Source organism: Stegodyphus dumicola, chromosome X1 (genome assembly GCF_044657685.1).
Source record: "Stegodyphus dumicola isolate Sdum_Otavi_A_Nest chromosome X1, ASM4465768v1".
Classification (NCBI taxonomy): Eukaryota; Metazoa; Arthropoda; class Arachnida; order Araneae; family Eresidae; genus Stegodyphus; species Stegodyphus dumicola.
In genome coordinates, this window is record NC_140780.1 from 50,231,382 (window position 1) to 50,256,720 (window position 25,339).

Genomic DNA, 25,339 nt, shown 5'->3' on the forward strand with positions numbered 1-25,339 from the left:
GTATATTAAATATAAAAACTGAAGCAACAAACTGTGTTAGGCGCAGAATTTTAGCATAGAAACTCTATCAATTTCGAGGGCGAACAAAGTCCCGCTTCATCAGGAGCAAAGAAATCTGCAACTTGAAAACCAAGTTACGAACATTGGTATTGGATATAAATATTGGTATATTGGGTATTTATATTGGTATTGGGTATAAATATTGTTTATTGGGTATAAATATGTTCGTAACTTGAATTTTCAGTTGCAGAATTCTATGCTAAAAATCTACGCCTAACACACGTTGTTTCTTCACTTTTTATGATTTATTTGAGGCGTGTTTCTCTTCTGTCTATATTAAATATTTTTGCATATACATGACCTTCCTTCTATCACTGTGAACCTCGCCACGGGATGTAATGTTGTTTTAAATAGTAGATTTCCAATAATAAATGCGATAACTTAAGTACAAAACAAGTTGGTTCTTTTAATGATTTTAATACACAGATATTTCCTCCTGACTACTATATCGGTTATTCAAAGATTCCAACAAAGCAAATTTGTCTAATTATTTTTTTGTGATTTGAACACCTGTATATAGATTTGATATTGCTCACCTGCTTTCATAATTATTAAAAATTTTGTTCGCACATAAAGTTTATGAAATGTTAAGTGCTATCTATATAAATAGCTGTTACTGTATTTAAAAATGTATAAACGTTTAATTTTTGACATACTATTCTTAAATATTTTGCAAACTTGATTATTGACATTATTATATTTTTTATCATTGCTACAGTCTCTGATCCACATGTTACCAGTGCCTTTAAAAATAAAATAAAACAAATCTAATTCTGCAAGTAAGGGCACTTACGAAACACTTCTATTGGAAGTCAGAAACCTCAACCCATTTTGAGTATGACTTCCGTATCTGGAGCTGATCCCCTTGTGCCCTACGTTTTCAGCGACTAAGAGTAAAACATGTCTAAAATTATTATTGCTCACCTACTTTATTGACGTATGAATTTATATGTCAGTTCTATATGTTGGGTGTTTGCGGAAAACATCACGGCAAAGAAATCGCGGAAGAAAATTTCGCGAAGAAAACAACTCAAGGCGAAAACGTCGTGGTACAAAACATCGTGAGAGAAAAGAAAGCAAAGAGAAAACATTGCAGTTCTAAACATCATGGCACAAAATATCGTCATCTAAAGTAAAGCGGTTTAATAACGTCGCAGTTTAAAAACATAGTTGTCGAAAAATATCGTGGTAAAAAATAAAGCTCCTATAAATCATCGCATGACGATAACATCGCAGACATTCGTTTTTTCAGACTTTAAAAGTTGTATGTGCATATTCGCATAGTGATTTGTGAGCGCAAGAAGGAAAGAAGAGTATATTTATTTTTATAATTCATAATTTTGAATACATTTTTGCTGAAAAAGTGAGAAAGAAACCTGAGCATTCAAAAATTGACTCTTCAAAGTCCGAAAATTTTGACATTCTTTACTTCCCACCTTCAATAATGGCCATGAACTGAGAATATCTGATCAGGTCCTTAAAAATCGGACAGTTCAATTTACCCCTTCTTTCCCCACAATTTCTGCAAAATATTCATGCATCGAATAACTTTTGAAATACCAAGAAGATGTAGATCCTAAATAAATATTCTAAGAGTATTTATCCTAAAACGATTATTTCATACGTGTCATATTTTTGTCTTCATTTTAACATTATTTTTACTATATTAATTTTTTTAATTAATATTGTTAATCGTTAACAGCGGTAGTTGAAAACTCTTGCAATACTCAAGACTGAATCGTGAATTTTCTTTTCCCATTATTATCTGCTGCAATAAAACTGAATAAATAAGGTTTACTCAAAGTAGGAATTTATATTAAGAATGACATTTAAAATGATCAGGTCTTAGTGCAGGTAAACCGCCATGCATGATGTATATATTTTTCTTTTCCAGGTATTCTAGCTTAATATTTGGTAACGGTCATTCGGTATCTTTTGCGCATGCCTTAAGTCCTATTTTTATTTCATTCCCCGTCAGATTTAAATAGTTAGAGACATAACCGTGGAAGAGAAATTTCGTCACTTGGAGCATATTTGCATCAGACGTTTTTAGAAAAGAAAGTAACAGACAGCAGATTTTCAGAATTGATTCTGGAGCACGTATAAATATTGTTAATTCTCGAAATTCTGACCGGTAAGTGAATTTACTTGAATAAGTTTTAAATGTAAAATACATTTTATTTTTAGAGCGTAATTCATCTAAATTTATAAACAAAATTCTTACGAAATGTGACTGGTTATTAAAGATGAATTTTTACGGAAGAAGTTTCTACCGAACAAGTTTTGAATACATCGTTTCACACACACACGCGTATAAAAAGTCTGTCTGTAATTGCTGAGTGAATGACACGTTGACATTATGTAAATATTATTATCGTTTTAAGATTGCACACAAAATTTACGTAATGCGTAGTTTGGTCAGCAATAAATGTAATTTCATAAAAGAGATTAAAAGAAGAAATACGAGGGCTATCCAGAAAGTAGATTACGTTTTGGAATAAAAAAATAAACAAAGTATAGGAAACAAATTTTATTATATACAGATGAAAGCCACACTCAAATACTACTTTTCTACATAGTCACCATACAAATTAAGGCATTTATCGTAGCGATGTACGAGCTTGGAAATTCCTTCGTCGAAAAATTCGGCCGCCTGCGCCTTCAACCACTTCGTTACCTCTTCTTGCAGCTGTGCGTCGTCATCAAAACGCTGCATAGCCAGCCACTTCTTCATTGCTGGGAATAGGTGGAAGTCGCTCGGTGCCAGGTCGGGACTGTACGGCGGATGAGGAAACAACTCCCACTTAAAAGATTCAAGAACTTTACGAGTGACATTTGCCGTGTGGGGCCGGGCGTTGTCGTGAATCAACAAGATCTTAGAGCTCAACATTCCTCTGCGCTTGTTTTGAATTGCTCTTCTGAGTTTTTGGAGAGTTTGGCAATACCTTTGAGAGTTTATTGTAGTGCCTCTTTCCAGGAAGTCCACCAAAATTACACCTTTTCTGTCCCAAAAAACAGTCGCCATCATCTTCCTTGCCGACATTGTTTGCATGCATTTCTTGGGTTTTTGGGGAGAACTTGTGTGCCCCCACTGCATTGATTGCAATTTCGTTTCACAGTTCACATGTTTCACCCATGTTTCGTCACCAGTAACGATGGGATCGAGTAAAGAGTCACCATCCTTAGGGTAAGCGTCCAAAAAGTTCAACGCTGCAGCCATTCGCTGATTTTTGTGGTCCTCTGTCAAGATTTTTGGAATCCATCTTGCACAAAACTTGTGGTAACCAAGCTTTTCGCTGATGATTTCGTGCAACAAACTTCGCGAAATTTGTGGAAAACTCAAAGAAAGTTCCGTTATTGTGAAATTTCGATTTTCACGGACTTTAGCATCGACTTTTTCGAGAAGTTCGGCGGTCACTATGCTGGGTCTCCCACTTCAATCTTCGTCGTGAACATTGGTTCGGCCATTTTGAAATCTTATGACCCACTGACGCACTCCACCTTCAGTGATAATGTTGTCCCCATACACTTCACGAAGCTGCCGATAGATTTCTATCGGTTTACAGTTTTTTGCAGTCAGAAACCTTATTACTGAGCGCACCTCGCGGGATTTTCAATTAACGCAGACATTTCAAACCGTCACAGTATCTGAACGGAGCACAGCACGAACCTCTCACTAGCACGGCTAGATGCAGACTGAGCTGCGCAACGCTCTGACCCCAAGATGGCCGCGCTAGCCCCGCCCCTAGCGGACACAGACGGAAACGTAATCTACTTCCTGGATGGCCCTCGTATGTTGCTTGCACCACAGTTATTTTAAATAAGAATATTATTAATCGTTATTTTAAATAAGAATTTCAGTAAAAATATTAATTAATAAAAATTAAATGCTTTGAAACAAGTCAAAGTCATAATGTTCAGTTCATTTTTCACTATGAATATCTGAGCAAACTTTCTTGTTCTAATTCAAGAGAAAATGACAATTTAAGGTATTTTACACAATTATAATTAACGACACGTCTAAAATTGTATAAATTTTTATTTCAAATTGTATGGCACATAAAATCACTGAAGAAAACTTGAATGAGAACACATAAATCGGGATCGCTGCATTTACTTTTATAATTGACGGTGACTTAAAAGTCGTTGAAATTTGTAATAGCATTTTCGTAATTTACAAGTTTATAAATTTATAATAGCATTTGGCACAATAAAAACTTTATAAAAAATTTACTTTGCGTAAGGAGAATGTAGATATTTCAGTTTTATGTATCTAGGAAAGTAGTTGCAATATTTAATAAGAATAAATTTTCACATTTCGCTGTAATGGGCTTTGAAGTTTGGCTTTTATTCTATAACAAAAGCTTGGAATTAAAATGTAAAGGATATTTTTATTTAAATCATGTTTAGATGGAATTATGAAATGCGAAAATAAGCGAAAGCTTATCTTATGAATGTATGTCATATTTTATCCTATTGAATTTTAATAAACTAATCGAGACAGTTTTTTAAATACTCCTTCAAATCACATTGCTGTAAATTTTGAACAACGTCATTGATTTTTAAAATGCAATATCTGGCTTTGAACCCTTTTTTCTTAGCAGTTAGTTCTCCGCCAAATATAACGGTTTTCTAGCGAGTTATTGCTAAAAAGCTGAGCTTTTGATACAAAGTCTGACTAACTCAAAATTCATATTTAAAAAAAGCGAAAATCAGTGTAAAAAACACAACTATAATTTAAACATTTATTTAATTAAACATTAAACATTTAAACACAACTATAATTAACATTTGGTAACATTTAAAACGGGACATCTCTACTTGTTAAGTAATTCAAGACCAACACCTACCCATCAATTTTTTTTCCCTACTCTGCGTCTGCAAATTTTACTCAAGTTTTTCTCCTGCCTGTAAAAGCGTGAATTATCTTTTCTGGTTTATTTACATTGTGAAAGCAAATAGGTATATATATATATGTGTGTGTATGTATGTATGTATGTATATATATAGATATATAATCTTAACTTAAGTTTATTTTGTGTTCCTACTTATGAGGGCTAAAAAATAAAATATTACAAAATGAAGTTACTATTCGCTTTGACTTGATAGAGAACACAAACTGACCTTTAACAGCCGTTAACACCACAATATCTAAAACAGATCGACAAAATAATAGCTAGCTCAAAATCATAATTTGACAACCAAGCTAAACTTTCTTAAGGTTTTATTTTTAATCTAGAAGCAACTTTGTTAAGAGACAAGCATGAATGAACGGCAGCCAATGTGCAATCTAAGCTCTCATTAGGTTATGAGTTATTTCCCTAACTTCATACTAAGTGCTTAAAACTCATAGTCGCATAATTCTCTGAAATGAGAAAGCCTGTGAAGAAATGCAGCAACAGGAAAAATGTGAATTTAAATCAAATTTGTTAATAAAACTTAAATGTAATACCACACACTCAATTAAGGTTTAGATAAATCATGGAACTGAGAGTTAGTATCAAACTTTGCAAAGGTTTCATGCATAAGAACTAACTATATACTTAAGGAAAATGCCTATTTAGCAAAGCTCTAATTTCAAACTTCTATTAAATTACTTAATAAACCTTACTTATTCTGGAATTTGCACTTGCATCTATTAAAAATTTCAGCTCTAATATAAACTACTTGCAATATCAGATAATAATATGAAAAGTAGCAGACACAGTCTAAATTAATCTCAACTGCAAGAAGGAGGCGCAACCCTAGTAACTCTGATAGCAACAGAAACAAGTAAATATTTCCATGTTCTTTCTACATGTGCATAGAACCTAATTCAAATACCGTATATTCCGGCTTATAACGCGCATTCTAATACAAAAAATAAATTATAAATTTATAAGTTATTTTCTCCCTCCTTCCAGCATGTCTTCGTGTTGTAACGGTAGCACACTCGGCACGAAATCTAAAGGTCCAGGTTCGAGTCCCAGCAAGGGCATTGCAGATTTTTCATGTCTCATGCTTCAAAAAAAAAAAAAAATAGTAATGACTCTACAGTGACGCTCGAGCCAAAAGACAGTAAAAAATAATTCATCACCACCAGGATTTGACGAATGGTCCCCTTAATCTCCAGTCGCCATTTAAAAAGGGGTTCATATAAGGTATTGTCTCCCTCTTTCCAGGATGCCTTCATGATGTAACGGTAGCACATTCCACGCATATTCGATAGGCCCAGTTTCGAGTCCCGGCGAGGGCATTGCACACCTTTCACGCCTTCTGCTTCAAAAAAGTCCTAATGACTTAACAAATTTACGGGTGTGCATTATACGCCGGATATTTAACTTAAAAATTTTCATTATCGGATAACATGAAAAGTTCGTCATGTTTGTCTTCCATTATATCTTCAGGCATATTATCGAATTCTGCTTCATATTCACCATCACTATTACTCTGATCCATAAATAAATAGTTATCTTCCCTTCCATCTACATTATTAGAAAGAGTACATTTTTTAAATGACTTTTGAATTACGTTGGGTTTAACTTCATTGCACGCTTTTATTATCCACTCGCGCACTATTTCTAGACTGGCATGACACATTTGTCTTCTTTTGTAAATGCTTTTCACATTCTAAAATCTACGTATTTCACAGTCGTTTTAAATTTCCTTTTTAAATCTTTATCGATACGCACATCTAAAGGTTAAACATAAGGAGTTAATCCGCCTGGAATAACAGCCATGTCTGTATTACACCCGTTCAAAAATTTCTTCGTATTACTCATCAGATGGAATTTGAACATGCCCCAAACTAAAAATCTTTCTGGATTGTTTAAGGCAGGAGAATGCCTTTCCCAAACATTTCTTACCCACAATTTTACATCGTTTTCTTACATCCATCCTTTCTCATGAAAATGAATGAAGACACAATTTTGGAAATTACATTTTGGCACCGTCTTTCTTTTAAAAGTAACTATAGGATTTAGTTTTTGTACCGTCCGCTAAGCATATGCGTATTTCTTCGTATTATCCATCAGATGGGATTTGAACATGCCCCAAACTAAAAAACCTTTCTGAATTCTTTAAGGCAGGAAAATGCCTTTGCCAAACATTTCTTATCCGCAATTTTACATAGTTTTCGTCCATCCATCCTTTCTCATGAAAATGAATGAAAACACCATTTGGGAAAATTACGTTTTGGCACTGTCTTTCTTTATGGGATTTAATTTTTGTGCCGTCCGCTAAGCGGAAAAGCGTTACGGTGAGGTGAGATTTTTCATGACTTGTTGTTTTTTATGTAAACCGTTTTTGTGGCTTTCACATCAATTGCACACATATTGTTCTCCTTATTGTCTGTCAGTTTAGTTTACCGTTGTTCGAAAGCCTGGCAAAAATCTTCGAATGAATGACTGTAGAGTCTTCTTGCCTGTTTCGGGATCATCCAAGGGTAGACCCTACTGGAAAGACTAATTAGCAAATTCTCGCTATCTCTTTGAAGAACAGATACTGCAGAAGAAGGTTTAAATAACCTTTTTATTTGAACTAAACAAAAGTTTCACTCACTCGGTGCTCACAATTTACCGCCACTTGTGGGTGAGTGAGTGAGTGAGTGAGTGCACCGCTATGATGGCTTCCGACCACGGACATGAACCAAACGGAATTATATACCATCACGGCGGGGAAGACTCCAGAGTAACAAGGTTGAATATTATAAACTAATAACAGTTTTTACATATTGTTAACTGCAAGGCACTAAGCGTTATTCTGTTTATATGCTTTAAGTTCTGAACTTTTGAAACATTATAATATTATCCACGGTTGTTTCTGCTTAGGCAGTGTCCTGAGATTTTCTCTATTTTATCAAGGGCTATTCTGTTTTTGAGTGTGTTAGTCGTCCACATTGCCCAGGCACAGTCCGCTGGTTTCTTCAAGTGCCAGGTTCCTGTATGTACACAGTGGAAGTAATAATGGTCCGTGTCGCCTTCCTCTCCGCATTCGCAGAAAGAAGTATCCCTAAGTCTGAATCTGTTCAGGTATACTGGGAATGGTCCATGACCTGTCAAGAACTGTGTTAGGCTAGCACAGTGGGTCTTTATTTCCATGTTAACTTTTGGCAGTAAGAGAAATGTCCTTCGTCCTACCTCTCCCTCTGTCCATCTACTTTGCCAATTTTGTAGCAGACTTGTCAAAGTTGTTCGCTTAATATGAGACCAAGGAAGTTTAGTTGGTCTTTCTAATATATCCGTGCAGTTGGCTGCCTGCTTGGCCAGTAGGTCAGCAGCTTCATTGCCTTGAATCCCTGTGTGAGCGGGAACCCATTTTAAAGTGGGTCTTTGCGAAATAGGCATTGTCAGAAGCTGTTTCTGAATTCTGTATACCAATGGACTCCGGCTGTTTTGACTTGCGATAGCCGCCAGACTTGATGCCGGATCACTGAGTATGGAGAATTTCTCCTGTTGACATGTTTTCGCATATCTAATTGCAGCACTGATAGCTGTGATAGCACTGATAGCTATAATCTAAAGGGAGTGGCTAAGCACCAACTGTTTACGTACAAAGCTACTTCAAGTACGCGGCATTAATTCGAAACTAACTCCCCTACTATTACTCACGAACTCTTAAAACCGCTGCTTAAATATTGCTTTCGAACTCACTTCGAATTTTCATAAACGTTATAAAAATTTACATTCTGGCAGGAAACTGAAATCAGAAGAGAATGGAAAGTTTCACAAACTAAAAATAATTTGTTAGAATAAAATAAGATCTTTATATGACTTCAAAAAACAAGTGCATCGCATATGTATCTTTCACGCTTCTTTGTAAAGAAAAAAGTGCGCCTTCTACGACGAATATACCTAAAAAATCAAACAATGTTGTTTGAAATTATAGGTGTAAATTACACGGTACTTGTAGAACGAATGAGTGCCTTAAGGATAAAACGTGTGCACGAAAGAAGGGGCGTGTTAATCACTCAAAAGTTCTGCGCACGAAAATGAACCTATAACTATAAAACTTTTCAACAAATGATAGTGAAACATGATATACGGTTATCATTCTTAGATTATAATCAGTACATTCCAAGTTTAACCACTTTAGTTTACTTAAGACTTTAGTTACTTAAGGCCCACCTCTTAGGTGCTTCAATAATAAACTGGCACAACTTCCGGCCTTAGTAGTAACCAAGCATAAATCGGCTAAATGCCGCCAATGGGTGAAAAAAGAATTGCTAAAAAGAAACTGAAATACTAGTATGTTTCTAAACAAGTTTATGCTATTCTTAATAAAGATTTTTTTTATATGAAATACTTATCTTTGCACGCAGTTAAGATCAGTTCTACAGAGGAGTGCTTTTAAATATTTTTGCCTCTTGGTTAGGCCACTCTTTTAAAAGTAATAATAATTGTTGTTTCTTGAATTAAAGAAAAACCATACCATTAAAACAATTCTTAAACACACAGCAAAGCCGTTGTTCGAAAGCAAAGCCGTTGTTATTAAGCAAGATATTGCTTTGGAATGCACTAATTTCTCGGTTAACGCCCAGGATTCCTTCCTAGAAAACCAAGAGCTAAATAAAACAGTGTTAAAAGAGATACTTTTAATGCTTATTTTATAAGGGAAGAGAGGAACGTACGACAGTAAATATCTGGCATTTATGTTTAAGTTTTACTAATGAAATGCTATTTAATTCGCTTCTTCTGCCTCTTTTCGCGACGAGGTTAGTTTATTATAGAATTTACGCAAATTTGAGTGGCAAGTAGTTTTATTGTAAAGATAAGAGAATTATGAATAAGAGAGTAAGAGTTGTTACTACTGTCCGCTGGCATGCTGATTAAAATAAAGGCTGTTAGCGGCACCAAAAAACTGGTCTTGCTGTGAATTTTGCAGAGCACTAAAGGGATAAAATCCTAAATTATACCATTGTCTTCATCATCACCACTCTGTATTGTGCCCGAAACTATTAACTAGTATAAGCACAAGTCTCCTATTTTAAGAAAATATATTTTAAAACTTATAACCAAAATATATTTACAGAAGGAAAGCGAGACTGTACCCGTAAAACCTTTGATAATGTACTGGTGTCCCGTCCGCTTCTTCTTATCTTGTTCTGTTTTGCCAATTCATTGTAGGTCTTCCTTTGTTTGGCTGCAGATTTCGACTAAACTCAAAAACTCTAGTAATTTCTCCATATCCTACGCATTTATATCTTCCAGTTTTATTGCATTGGTTAGCCTGAAAGTTTAATGGGTTGTTCTTGCTCAAATTCTTTGCATAACTCCGGGCACATCCCTTTCATGCATTTTCAGGCAGTTTATCCATGATGCTAAAAATTTCCCAAAACTACTAAACTAATTGCTTATATTTACCCCATGTTTATCAAAAACTTTGGCCCTAATAAAGTGACGTAAATTACTGAATAAAAATTACCGAAACGATTGGTAGTTGGAAAACGGTCTGATGTTCAATCGAACGAAATAATTCGATAATTAAAATCTTTACTTACTGTTTTTGACAGTTGAAATTATGCTACAAATTTAGCACATTTAGTTTAGGAAAACACTGCGTTTTACGGAATCAGCTTTAATCATTACAAAGGTAAGTAAGATCTTAGTAGATATACAATTATTCTGAATAATGATTTGAATGATCTCAAAAGAAAGCTCTGTAAACATTCAATAGTTTCCCCAGAAAAGAGAAAAATATGGAGTCTGTTACCTAGCATACGGTACATATATGTTTACAAGTAAGTATATTATTTTTAAAAAAATTATTACTAAAATGCATGGAATGTACGGGAAGTTTATTAAAAACTGAATTCAGATTCATTCAGCATACTCCTTCCGCTGCAACCAACAGGCATTCTTATAAATTAGTAAGGCCCCGAAAATTGGTCCGAGAAGATTTAACCTGACCTGTGACATAACCTAAAGCAGCGAAACGCTAGTAGTTTTATCGCAGTTTATTTTACGAATGCAAGCGTGTTGGCTGTACTGTTGTTTTAATGGATTTTTAAATGTGTTTTGTCAGTAAAGGAATCCTTTGAAAGTTCTCCATAAAGGCATACCTTCCTAGAGAAATAGCTCTCGAGTACTATACCATAATCAAATAACCAAATCAGCCATAATAATTTTCAACTGTAAACTAATTCATAAATCTTTAGTATGAAGCAAGCTCTCTGCAACTTTTATAATAAAAAAGAAAGAATGCTGAATAATTAACTGCACAAAGTAAAAAAAATTATAAAACCCAGTAACATATTTTTAAATAACAGAATCCACTGATGATTAAAGAGAAATAAAAGAGTTTACTATGATTCGAAATTCTTTCAAAAAACCTTACATAAAATTATAGTTAATTTATATCAAAAAGTTATCTTCCTTTACATTTATAATACATGCATTGCTAAATTATCATTGCTTGACTGATTGTACTTTTATTTCTGTATATCTTGAAACAAGAAGAAAATGCTTTCTATTATTGGAATATATCAGTCCCTAACATTCATTCTTACAATACTCTAAAAGACAGGTGCAGGAGCAAGTTAAAGGGGACATCAGAATTTCACCATTGGATAATCCCGCCATACTAAGTGTGCAGTTTCGTCTCAATTTCGAGAGAGAAAATTCCAGTGGCATTCCGAGGGTCTCCCTGTTCTATGCCTCAACCACCAACTTCTTGAGAGAACTTTCAGCTTGCCGTGTATTTTGAGTACCCCCTCGATGTACAGATACTATACGCTTACAAACATCCAAGCGTTCTTCAGGATTCAAATCCGAGCCCATCGGTACAGCAATCAGGGATGCTATCCGCTATACCGGCTGGGTGGCACTCCAAAAGGCAAACAAATTAGCGTCAAATAACGTATAATGACAATGTAACGCAAGAGTTTGCGAAAAAAATGAAAAAATAAACAATATTGAGCCTATACAGGTAAAGATTATAATGATCGTCGTTAAACGCCGGAAAGATGAAATATTGTAATCAGATATCCAATTATAATTCTAGAAAAATGATGACATCTTTCTTATTCTGCTTAATATAGCTTTCTATGCAAAAGCTATATATATATACATACAAGCATTTATCTTTTACCTATAATAGACTTTATTCAGTCTTAGAAGATTAATTACTTACATTTCAAATTTTTTCGCTGTTTCTTCTCTTACCCAGTTCAGAAGCTTCTCTCTTCAAACACTGGAGATTAGTTTCATTTGCTGATCAGTCCTCTTTTGTAGTACGGCTAACAGTCATGCGTCTCACGCATTTGAAGTTGATCTTAACGTGGATTTTGGCTGTTGGTCTTCTTTCTGCCGCAGAATATGCTAGAATTAGACTCTGTGGCTGGCGATTAGCAGAGGTTTTGGAAATTGTGTGCAAAGAATACGGCGGATTCCATTCTCCTCAAGAACGTAGCATCCGAAATGTGACATCAGGTAATTTGAAAATTTATTTTTCTCCTTATTATTTTTTGATAGTGGTTTGAGTTTGCAATTATTAAGGAAGCGATTTAAAACGGAGGGTAGTTATCATTCATTCTGTAGTGAATGAAGAGCTTGCATGATTTATGAGTCATTTCCTATTATCTGCTAATAAAAAAAAATATTTGAATTTAAGTCATTTAATAGTTACAATGTTTTCCGGAGAAAAGGAATTACTAAATTCAAAACTAAGAACAAAATATTTGCAATAGCTTTTAAAAAGTATGAAAGCAATGTAATTTTAATATAATGTAGATTAAGATATTTTGGATTAAGATATTTAAGATTAAGATATTAGAAGTCATGCAGAGGCTCAAAATAAGAAAGAAAACATATAGGGAAACATATAAGATCAATGTGTAAAACATCTGAAAAATTACAAATATTTTATAGATTAATGTACTATATACAAATGCATTGGTTACAGTTTATGTTTTTAACATGCTGCTTGTTAATTTTTTAATTAAATACATAGATAAAAATCTACGCATTTCTACGCAGTTCAATGATTCCCTTAAAAATTTATTTACATGATTTATACATTACGTATGGCAAAAATTAGGAACTATACTGGTTTAAGGAATTCAAAAATTAAAATCATATTCATAAGTATCAGCTTGTATTTATAAGTAAACTCTGTATAGATTTCAAAAGTAGCAATAGCATAGAGTGAGGAAAAGTCGCATACCATAAGGATTTACGTAATCAAAATAGTCTAGGCCGCACGTAAAGCATAACTTGTGTGATTGAAATTGGTCATTTTATTTTATTTATAACTATTTTCTGTATTTAGTTATCTCATTACTTTTATTATATTTCATAATATCTCTCTAGTGAGCAACTTTATCCTGTATATGCATACAATAAACACATGACGTCAAACGGAACCTTCACCTTTTCTTTATTTGATTTCAAATAATGAAAGTAAAACTTAAATTTGTATTCTTCATACAAGTTTCAAATCTTATGATATAATGTGTTATAACATTCTTACCCCCCCAGCGCTTACAACTGAATGTAATTTGGCTGATTGAAATTGGTGCTTTTAATATTTTCAGTTAAAATGGCTTATTTTTGAACATTTTTTCTTGAAATAAAAATAATGTTCTGGTTTAAACGTCATCCGATATATCACATATATAAACAAGATTTAAATAATGAGTATTTAAGGGTATAAATCTACAGGTATAAATCTACTTGCTATTGAGGAAAGTGTTTTCCATTAAAAATGAAAAACTAATGTGTGTTTTGAATAATTTTCCTCTCATGAGTAGGTAGCAATTGTAATGCAATATCTTTTTGGCCTCTCGGTATTTTTCTGCTGCAGATTTTATTTGATTTATGGAATTAGGAATTTTTAAATAATGATAAATTATCTATGCACTGTTATTAATTTATAATTTCGATATTAAATGATAGTTAATGATAATCGTTTTATAAACTATAACAATCAGTAAATTATATCTGAATTCTTATATCATTCACTTATAAGCGTAAATACTTAAAAAATTCAGCGATATTTATGATAACATTATATCATGTTATAGTATGAAATAAAAAATAATCCCTTTTAACTCTATTTTAAATGTAGTACGAATTCACATTTTTTTCTCATTCACTAAATGATGTCAGAATAGGATGGTAAAAAAGATCACAGTAGATAACAGTAAGAGAATCCGAAAAATACGTATAAATGCCGATAAAAGTAAAGGGAAAAAATTAAAGAAGCCGTTACCCCACAACTCTCCTACTCTCAGTAGCGGAAAGTACACTGCGGGGGGATGGGGGACAGTTCTATATCTTCCATTGTACTGGACCGACTGACGAAATTCAAATTGTGTTTTGCTTGTCTCGAAAGTGCGACTTAGGATATATATTAGATTTATATATAGCATTCTACTAACATAGGTATTTTGACATAAAATCGGACTTTTTCTAAAATGACATGCAATTTTTTTCCATATTTCGATTCTAAGTCTCAAATTATGCTTAAATATTAAATTTTGCAAAACCTGGTGCGAAATTTACGGAGAAATTTAAAAATTTATCTTGGCGCATTTTTTTAACTTTGCGCCAAGCATAATTTACTTAACGAACTTCTTAATTTATAGGAACATAATTTTCCTTTCCTGTTTTGCATTGCAGACGAATGGAAAAAAAGTCATCTTTCATAATTTCAAATAATTTTAACAAATTGCGTAAACCACATTTGAAGTTATTATCGCTAAAAAAAATGCCAAATTTCAAAACGCGTCAGTATATCTTAGAAAATTTTGAATAAAAACTCTAATTTTTTGCAGGTGTGTCTAGAAATACATCTACTTTAAGATGATGTTAAAAATTTTATAGGTTATAATACAAAATGTTTTTCGAAAAATTTATCAAAAATATTTAAAATACAAATTTAAAAAATAAATCAAAAAATGTGTGAATTGTATTTGCAATAAGCCTCATTTCGAATTCTGGAAGAAGGAATCAAGTAAATTTAATAAAAAAATACATATTTCTAAACATATATCCAATTCAATTAACATTGAGGAGCTAAAATCTTGAGAGCTAATTTTTTAAAAAATACTCGAGCGATTCAGAAGTCAAACAACAAAAATGAACGTTATATTTTCAAAATTTTCACAGACTAGTTTCAATGGTTTTACCGAACCCCCATCCTCAGCTGCAAAACCGCAAATGAACAAGAAGGAAATAATGATTAGATAAGATAAGAAAGCCTGGACAAGAGTAAGCAAATGGCGTCATCTATTGGTGAAACCAGAACTAAAACATAATTTCTTTAAAGGCCGAAGGCAAAGATGGATTGGAATTAGGATCGTTAACTAGAACAGAAAACTAACTAGAAACAGAAACTAACTAGGAACAGAAAATTAACTAGAAAAAGATGGATTGGAACGATCCTAATTCCAATCCATTTTTGCCTTCGGCCTTTAAAGAAATTATGTTTTATTTCTGGTTTCACCAATAGATGGCGCCACTTGCTTACTCTTGTCCAGGCTTTCTTTTCTTATTTGATCATTATTTCCTATCTTGTTCATTTGCGGTTTTGCATCTGAGGATGGTGGTTCGGTAAAACCATCGAAACTAGTCCTGTGAAAATTTTGAAAATATAACGCTGATTTTTGTTGTTTGACTTCTGAATTAGTATTTGTTCGGCGTGTTATTGTGTCTTAATTACTCGAGCGATTTTTACAAAACTTGACAGTTTGGCATAATTTGAGTCGTAGAATCGAAATATGGAAAAAAATTGGCATGTCATTTCAGAAAAATGCTCGATTTGGGGTCAAAGTACCTATGTTAGAATAATGCTATATATAAATAGCGTAAGTTGCGCTTTTGAGACATGCAAAACGCAGTTTGAATTTCGTCAATCGCCCCAGTAGAACGGGAGATATAAAACTGAAACTCTTTTTTTTTGGGGGGGGCGCAATGTACATCAAATGAAAGGAGCCTTTACCATAGAGCTCTTCGATTCTCAGTAATGGGAAGGTACATTCCTAAAAATTTGCTTTGCATTATTAGAAAGGTGGTTGTCAGTAATTTCAGTAGCCAACAAAGATTTGGTCTCAGAATAGGCAATGCTAGTTTTTATTCATCCATGTAATGAATACACTCAGGATTTTGCTTTCTTTCCTACACTTTAATGATGTCATTTGACAGTATGCAAAAACTTCCTTAGAATTTGTATGTATACTGAAATTTAAATTACGTTTATAGGTCCATTAGAGTTTTAATTACGAGAAACAGCTGCACATATAGTTGTGAGTTCTTTTAACACGTTAGCTCCAGATTTCTAATTAACTGTTATATTATAAAAAATGGTAATTCCTAGTAAAAGGAGCCAGTTTCTTATCAGTACCATTAGTTCAAGCTGCCAGTGCGAAAGAAAGCTATAGAAGTTTTATTATTCTTCTAGAAAAAGTTTATTGGGAAAAATTGTTGAAGGGAGACTCGGATAACAAAGCCAGGAAAAATTCTTTCAGAATCGGGGCAGCGGTTGACACGAAAGCATATTAACTAAGCATGACTAAGCATATAAAGTTCATAAAGCATTAAAGTTAAATAAGCATGACACTAAGCATATAAAGCACACTGAGCTGATAAAACAAATTAATCATGTAATATATATTTGTTTGTTTACACTAAGCATGTAAAAGTTTGTTATTAACAGTGCACTGTGAATTGTAAAAAATTATATTCTTTCCCCGAACAATAGACTTGGAGTTATGACAATGTAATCGATAAAATGGCTAAGATTCGCATGCTTCAAAAGTAATACTCTGAGGATAAGCGATGGTACAATAAAAGAAGAGTATTTTTGTAGAATCACAAACTAAGCAATTACTTTTGAGTCAAAAATTATATCATCAGTTAGATTTACTTGAAAGCGATGCACGGCAGTTTGCTTTCAAAAACTGCAGAATGATAGGTGTGATCCTTCGAAGTCCTACGAAATCATAGTAGACGCTACGCTTTTAAAAATTCACTTTTGCTTTCCCACCCAGATCTCTTCCTCACCAATTTCAGAGCAAAAAGAGATGAACCAAGTCGGAGCTTTTTCATCAGAAAATTTCGATACTGTGAAATTATACAAAAATGCTTTACAATCCCAGTATGCTGGCTTACTTTGCTATAATATTCCTTAGGCTACTCCCAACTAAAAGAAGTATACTTCAGTTTTTCGATGATTTCTTTTCTCATACGTATTCAGATTTTAACGATACGTCACAAAATTTTACTGCCTGAAAAAATCTGATTATGTATTCGGCTTCTACAAGAAAAATGCTGTCAAGTTCATATAATCTGATTCATGTGACAAACAAAAAGTTAAAACTCAGTTCCTCGGTGTTATTTATCTGATCAAAGTAAATTTATCACCTAATCAAATCATCTGAATCAAAATAAATACCCATGTGAAAATAAAAGTTTTGAAAAATGTTTAAAATAAATTAAGGGTCGCTCATTTCTGAATCACTGGAGCAATTCAATTCGCTAGCTTATGCTGGTGTTGTGAAAGCGAAAAAAAGAAGTCCAAAGAAAAACTTTGTAATGTCGTAGTATATTTTGGAATTTTCATTTTATTATAAACTGGGGCCATATATCCTAGCAAATAATAGGGGGACCGGAAAATAATGTCGTTTCTGCGCATGTCGACAACAACATGCTAAAGGCAGAAGTGGAAGCAAATCCATGTCAAACACTCTTAACCAACCTTGGTCGACCATCCAAGAACATTTAAAGCAGAATGGAAAAATAAGCAAAGCAGGTGTTTTGAGTCCCTCATAATCTGTCCGAAGAGAACAAAGCCAACCGATCCATCACCTGCAACGTATTGCTTCAACGGCACCATACAGAACCGGTTTTTGATCATTTGATTACTGGAAACGAAAAATGGGTCCTATATGATAATCCAAAACGCAAAAGCCAGTTTTAATAGGGGTTACAAAGGGTTTACATCCCAAAAAGGCGCTTCTGTGTGTTTGGTGGAGTATTCGCGGAATTGTTCATTTTGAATTGCTGAAACATAGACAAACTGTTAATGCGGATCTTTATTGTGAACAATTGGATCGAGTGAACCAATCTTTAATCGAAAAATATCCGGCGATTGTCAATAGAAAAGGCATCATTCTGTAACACGACAATGCAAGACCGCACTGTGCAAGACGGATACTGGAAAAAATGAATGAATTGGGATGGTAGGTGCTGAATCACCCCCATTACTCGCCCGATATCGTACACTCGGATCTATATTTATTCCGATCCCTACAACATTTTCTTAGTGATAAAAAATTTTAAAATTTGAATGATGTCCAAAATGCCATCTTGAGATATTTTACTCAAAAACCAATTGATTTATATCGGTCCGAGGATTGAAAATCTGCACACTAGATGGCAAAAGATTGTTGATAACGAGGGTGATTACATTATTGATTTAAAAAAAAAAGTGTTAAAAATTTATTCGTGTGAATTTAATGTAAGAAAGCCACATTACTTTCCGATCCCCCTATTATATCTGCTCTGTTCCATACATGCCACAATTACAGGGAAGTTATTCTAAGAAAATATATGCAACCCCCTTTTTCTTAAAGTGTCAATAAATTATAACAAATCTCCTTCCATGTTTGATTCATATGCTTGAAAATTCCATTAATATATCAAACGCATCTTAAAGAACCAAGTGGCTGGCTTTTCTTTCGAAGTTTCTTTGCATTAGATCTTTGAATGAGATACAAAAATTGGTATTTGTGTCAAACCTCTATAGAAAATATATACTTAAATCAAATAATTATGTTTTAAAGCTTCCCTTAATGCAAAATAATAATCAATTACTAATATTATATTATATTAATTCTTAAAACTTATTGCATGTACTAACTCTTATTCCATTATCACAAAACATATAGAGTTTAGGCAATCGCTGTTGTTGATCCATTCTACGAAGCTAAGAAGCAGTATTCAAGAACCTCAGAAAGAGAAAAGAAGCCCACTGGAGGACCATCTCTATTGAGGTCCAGAGGTAGCCTTTTTCGCATTAGAATTATTATGCGACTAGTGTGAAACTGTCTACCCCAGGATCTCATATTTCGAAAAAAGAGCCATATACAGTTTATAGCAGAAAACATCGCAAGGGAATTGGAAGAAACCCTGCTATAAACAGACTAGTTAAAAAACTAGAATTTGGTAAAAAAAAAAAAAAAAAAAAAAAAAAGAGTTTTAAAGTAAGGCTTATTAAATAACATTAACTCAAAATTAGCCTGAATGTAGGTATGACTAAATTTAGAGATGTAATGTTATTCTCTCAAACTTGCAAAGTGAGTGTCCTGATACTCCTCTGACTCTAAGATCTGTGTTTGATTAAAATCTAAGGCAAAGCAAACAAATTTTGAACATTTTTAAAAGCGTTTGAAACTGCTTCAAAATGCAAGTAAAATTTCACAAATATATGCTATGATGTGAGATTTGTGAATTTTACTCGCCTCGTAAAAGCCTATGAAATTAAGAAGATAAAATAAGGCTCCTAAAAAAGCAAGCGTTCGTTTTGGCAATTGGCATGACTGGCGAAGCACAAGGTGACAAAATAAGATTTAGCATGTTACGGTTATACAACAAATTACGCTGCTATCAAATGTTTACAAACTAAGTGTAACATTCGCTTACCCGCAAATGTTTACGTTCTTCATTTTATGACCATATCCTTTATAAAATATTCTGCATAATTTTTCTTCATTTAATAGTATAGAAGAATTAGAGAGACATCACAATATGGTCTGTCAGCTTAGCTGCTAAGCTATTGAGTTTCTGTTGCGACGGGAAGTTAAGAAGAAGAATCGATTTTGCGAAGCAATAATTTTCTTCTACGATTTTGTTTCAGTTTCCTAGCTAATTCAAAGTCTTTAAACGAGTTTCAGAAGACAAGAGGTTGTCAGTTTTGAATTATTCAGCCATCTTACCACTTCCGTAATTGTATGCCCTGCTCGTAAATGCTTGAAGCTTTTCACCTAAGCTATTCATCAAAACGATATATCGTTGTTGTAAAAAGAATATATATGCATCTTTAAGACTTGATAAAAAGAAATAAAATTGAACAGATTCTTTTCTTATATATATAAAAAAGGTATTAGATGATTTTAGAAAAGAGGAAACTCACTTTGTGCAAAGCTCTTGCCATATATTTTTACGACATGAGGTGATTGTTTGTATTTCAGTAATGGAGTTCGTTGCTTTAGTTAAATTTGATTTTGTAATATTTTTTGAAATCATAAACGAGATTAATGGGTTACTTCTTAAATTAACATTATTTGGAAGTATGTAAAGATACGTTTTGGACACCAGTGTGCTTTAATTATCTGTCTTTAAAAAGCTTAAATCCATGAGAGGTTTTTGCTGGTGTTAATAAATATGGATAATCAATATTGTTTTGCATACTACGGAATCTCCAGGTTTAATGTGTAATAAGAAGACTACTGATACTTGATGTGATAATTAGAGTCCTTTTTCAAACAAAAACTGCTTGTACTCGGTCTAAAAAAGATGATTTTAAATAAGAAAACAACATCATACTGCTAATAAGCTTCATATAACGAATGCTAGATTACTGAGTTTTGCTTTACTTGTTTAGTTTTTATTTTATTTTTTGTTCTTTACCATTTCATTTAACTTTCTTTTCCAGTTTAATAATTGGAATTTAGCTTTATTTTCTCTTAGCAACTAGTTAAAGAGGGGTTTAATTTTGCATTACTTGTTTTCCTGTCTAAAGCTTTCGTACTAACATTTTAATAAATCTCTTCAGCTGAAACATTTTCAAAAATATATATCTAATGCTGGGTAATTAGAAAACACAACGTTGATTGACGAAAATTTTATTTTAGCGAAAGCGTTTTTAGCACCCCTAGTGAAAGTTCCGTCTTCGGATGGGACTAAATAAAAAACAAGTACTACAAGGAGAAAATCGGACTGGCGAAGTTTCAAGAACATACCAGAAACTGATCACAGTGCCTTCTACAATAAAAAAGGAAAAGTCAAAAAATGAAAACAAAAAACAAGGAATGCTAATTGTAATCAAAAGTTGTCTATAGATAGGCGGGGGAAAATGGATTAGAGTTTGAATCATTGAGAAATGTGAGAGATTTTTATGGATGTGAAAAGTCTCAAGGGAACATAATTCACCAGCTGATGAATTTGGCACAAGCAAAACTGAATTTTTGATTTGTATTTCCTTAACACAAAATTTTAAAGCTCGCCTTGTTTGTCCAATGCATCTCAAGCCACACTGACAAGGAATATGATTAAAGTCTCCAAGAATTAATCTCTCTTTACATTGGTCAATGATTCAGATTGTAGATTTTCAATCGTTTTTGTAGCATACACTGAGATTCAAAATAAAACCAAGCAACTTGTCGCCATGTCCAGAAAGCAAGCAGAAACGTATGAAGGATGTAAGATACCCTTTTAATTAAGTACTCAAATATTCAACAGAAGGCAGTACCGGTGCTTACAAACCGGCCTTCATTTATGGTGTAAACTCAAAAAGGAGAGTTTTAAATTAAAACTTAAGTCTTAGTTAGCCAAAGGCTACACAGAGAATATTTAAACGCCTAAGTTGCTCTAACCTACATCGGCGTGACAGCTCTATTCGCATTATTAAAGCAACGTTGTAGACAGGAATGCTGTCGTAGAATATAAAAGGCGGAAGCAATCTCAAGCCCTTACTTAAATACGCGTAATTTAAAATTTGCATTCTGGCAGGGAAACGGAAAGGTAAAAGTGACAGTACAGATTCGGAATATAAAATAACTGGTTAAGTAAAATAAATACCTTACAAAAATATAACTGTTTTTTCCCATCCATTTATTAACAGATAATATCTGTTTACGATTTCCATTTCTAGATGGGACTTCTTGCTTCTGCCGTTGCTTTCTTTGTTTCTCTTTAATAAAGAAAGTTTGGCGGCCAGTTTTTAGTGTAGTTTTGAAGTGTCGTCAATTTTTTTTTTTTTTTTTTTTGTTTGTTTGTTTGTTTGCGGCATTTATTTTTCATTTAATTACACGTGAAGAAGACAGTATTGTTTGAATCTCTGAAGCGCTTCTGCTAAAATAAAATATACATCAATCAGCTTTGTGTTTTCTTGCAAACAGTTTTACTTGGAGTGTCATTCTTTCCCATACATTTAATACCTTTTGTAACACAAACCGATTTCATGACTCGCTTGTTTTCTGTACCTACCATAACTGCCACAAATGGCGGAATTTCATGCAAAGAGTTTTTAAAACTAAGTCGTTTATTGAATTAATTAATAGCCCATCCTTAAGTTTAAATTTAAAATAATTAAAAATATTTTTAAAATATTTTAAAAAATATTTTATGAACATATCTGAAAATTCAGGAACAGGTGTTTCTGCTGAATTATAGATTCAAAGTTTCCAAATTATGAAATAGTTTTCAAAGTATCATCAATAAAAAGAATTAATTATTGGCCCTTTAGTGAAGAGAATAGTTTCATTCTTTTTAAATCAGATTCAATAAATTATTAAATTATTTAGCCCGTATTCCAAAGGAAATTACACGAAATTTAATATAATTTAACTCATTTGCCATTTAAACTGATATAAAAGTATTTTAATTGAACAATGACTTCAAAAAATTAACAGTTTAATACTATCACAACAAAGAAAATCGTTTACAATAACAGTCACATAATGTGAGCAATTAGATGCTGGCCATTGATATACCTGTACTAGAAAGCTAGAAAATGCAATTTTATGCTGAAACAAATAATAAAATCATTGTCCGTTTTCATTACATAGAAGGAGATTATTCTAGATTTAATTCTGTTTAACGTAAATATGAGTTTACAAAATTCTCAAAGACTGTGGAAAAAAATAACGGTAAATAAACATCGAAAAAGTTATCCGTTTAATTAAGACACAATAACACGCCGAATAAATACTAATTCGGAAGTCAAACAACAAAAATCAGCGTTAATTTACAAAATTTTCACAGGACTAGTTTCGATGGTTTTACCGAACCATCATCTTCAGCTGCAAAACCACAAATGAACAAGATAGGAAATAATGTTTAGATAAGATAAGAAAGCCTGGACAAGAATAAGCAAGTGGCGCCATCTGTTGGCGAAACCAGAACTAAAACATAATTTCTCTAAAAGCCGAAGGCAAATTTGGATTGGAATTAGGATCGTTAACTAGAACAGAAAGATTTTTATGAATGTGAAATGCCTCTAGAAAATCCAGTTCTCCAATGGAAGATGTTTTTTGAATAATTTTGGCAGCAGAAAAATTGAAAGTGTGATTTTCGGACCAACAATGTTGAGCAACAGAAGACTTCTGTGTTTCCTTTTTTCTAACATATGCCTCATGTTCTTTGACGCGAAATTTTAAGGCTCTCTTAGTTTGGCCAATGTAAATTAAACCGCACTGGCAAGGAATCCTATAAATACCCCAGGAATTCATATCCGGAATGGGGTCCTTGAGTATAGAAGGAATGGAGTATATACTTCTATACTCAAGGACCCCATTCCGGATATGAATTCCTGGGGTATTTATAGGATTCCTTGCCAGTGCGGTTTAATTTACATTGGCCAAACTAAGAGAGCCTTAAAATTTCGCGTCAAAGAACATGAGGCATATGTTAGAAAAAAGGAAACACAGAAGTCTTCTGTTGCTCAACATTGTTGGTCCGAAAATCACACTTTCAATTTTTCTGCTGCCAAAATTATTCAAAAAACATCTTCCATTGGAGAACTGGATTTTCTAGAGGCATTTCACATTCATAAAAATCTTTCTGTTCTAGTTAACGATCCTAATTCCAATCCAAATTTGCCTTCGGCTTTTAGAGAAATTATGTTTTAGTTCTGGTTTCGCCAACAGATGGCGCCACTTGCTTATTCTTGTCCAGGCTTTCTTATCTTATCTAAACATTATTTCCTATCTTGTTCATTTGCGGTTTTGCAGCTGAAGATGATGGTTCGATAAAACCATCGAAACTAGTCCTGTGAAAATTTTGTAAATTAACGCTGATTTTTGTTGTTTGACTTCCGAATTAGTTATCCGTTTATCATTTATTTCCCATAATTTTGTTTTATTATTAGCCCAGAAGGGCTATTAATTTCATTTTGGCACTTTGCGTCGATTCACTTTCTGTGTTGATTCACTTTTCAAACTGCTGCCACCAAATATTACAGCCCTGTATTTTATTTAAAGAAATTAAATAATGAAGAATCTACAGAAATGTATGTATGATTCTCGCATTGTGATAAAACAACAGTACCTAAAGCCACAAAATTTGAATAACGTAATCTTCCATAGAATATGGGCATGTGAAAGCCTAATTTGAATTTGAAATTTGTTTTATTATCGATTTCAGATTTTGTAACACTACAACGAATTTTGATTAAAAAAAACTAAACGATTTCAAAGCGAGGAATGGCAACACTGTACCAAAAAAAAAACTTTTTTTATCTCCAGCGCGCGGGACTCTGTATCGGAAATTCTTAAGATATGCTCATTTAAAAACTATTTTGCAGTATTGCTGTTGAATTGAATTTTATGGTTTAAGTGCGCAGAACATGATATTTAATAAATAAAGGTGACGCACAAAACGTTCAAAAAAAAACACTTTTGGGCGTAATGTAAAATTTGAAAGCTTTCAGATTTTTTTATTATTGTTATATTTATTTATTTGAATAAGAACTAATCAAGCGTCAATGTTTTAAAATACTGTGTACCAGATGCCATTTAATTTGATCTCAGTTGTTGTTATCATTCGGATATTGCTTTCGAATCGTCGAAATCCCTCCAGTTTGTGCACAAAATAACAATGAATTCCTCGCTAACTGTAAACAGAAAATCGTTTAACGGCATTAAACTGATAAAGAACGATTTTCATTGAACTTAAATGAGGTCGATAAGGTGAAATATGAAGTAGCAAAACTTTAAGTAAAAGCATGCTTGACGTCAGTAATGTTAAATGAATTCTAGCAAGCATCACATTTATAATTCAATTGTATGATCAAGACAGCCAGAGTTACAAATGGGTGTTCGTGAGATGAATAGAATTTTGGAAATAACATAGAAAATAAGGCTGTAATTAAATATGCAAACTGATCTTGAAAACTAACTTCCTTGAAGAGCCGAATTTGTTGAATACGAGGCCTGATATAGTAATTCATTAAAAACAAGAAATATTTTTTGAGTAACAAAAACCGATAAGAAAATAATGAATGGAAGAAATTTGAAGAACAAAACGCAGCACCATCAAATGACATAAAAATTTTGAAATTTTGCACGGATATGGATGAATTA

The 25,339-nt window shown here is 33.1% G+C and overlaps 1 protein-coding gene across 1 annotated transcript in view; it reads left to right on the forward strand.

The window, feature by feature from the left end:
* The first annotated feature begins 2,076 nt into the window (after nucleotides 1-2,076).
* The window catches only part of LOC118185030 (uncharacterized), a 49,347-nt gene continuing 26,084 nt past the window's right edge, over nucleotides 2,077-25,339 (forward strand). The window contains exons 1-2 of the mRNA XM_035354808.2: nucleotides 2,077-2,194; nucleotides 12,205-12,467. Of these exons, the coding sequence (XP_035210699.1) occupies nucleotides 12,284-12,467 (184 nt within the window). The 5' untranslated portion in view covers nucleotides 2,077-2,194; nucleotides 12,205-12,283. The remainder of the gene's footprint in view (nucleotides 2,195-12,204; nucleotides 12,468-25,339) is intronic.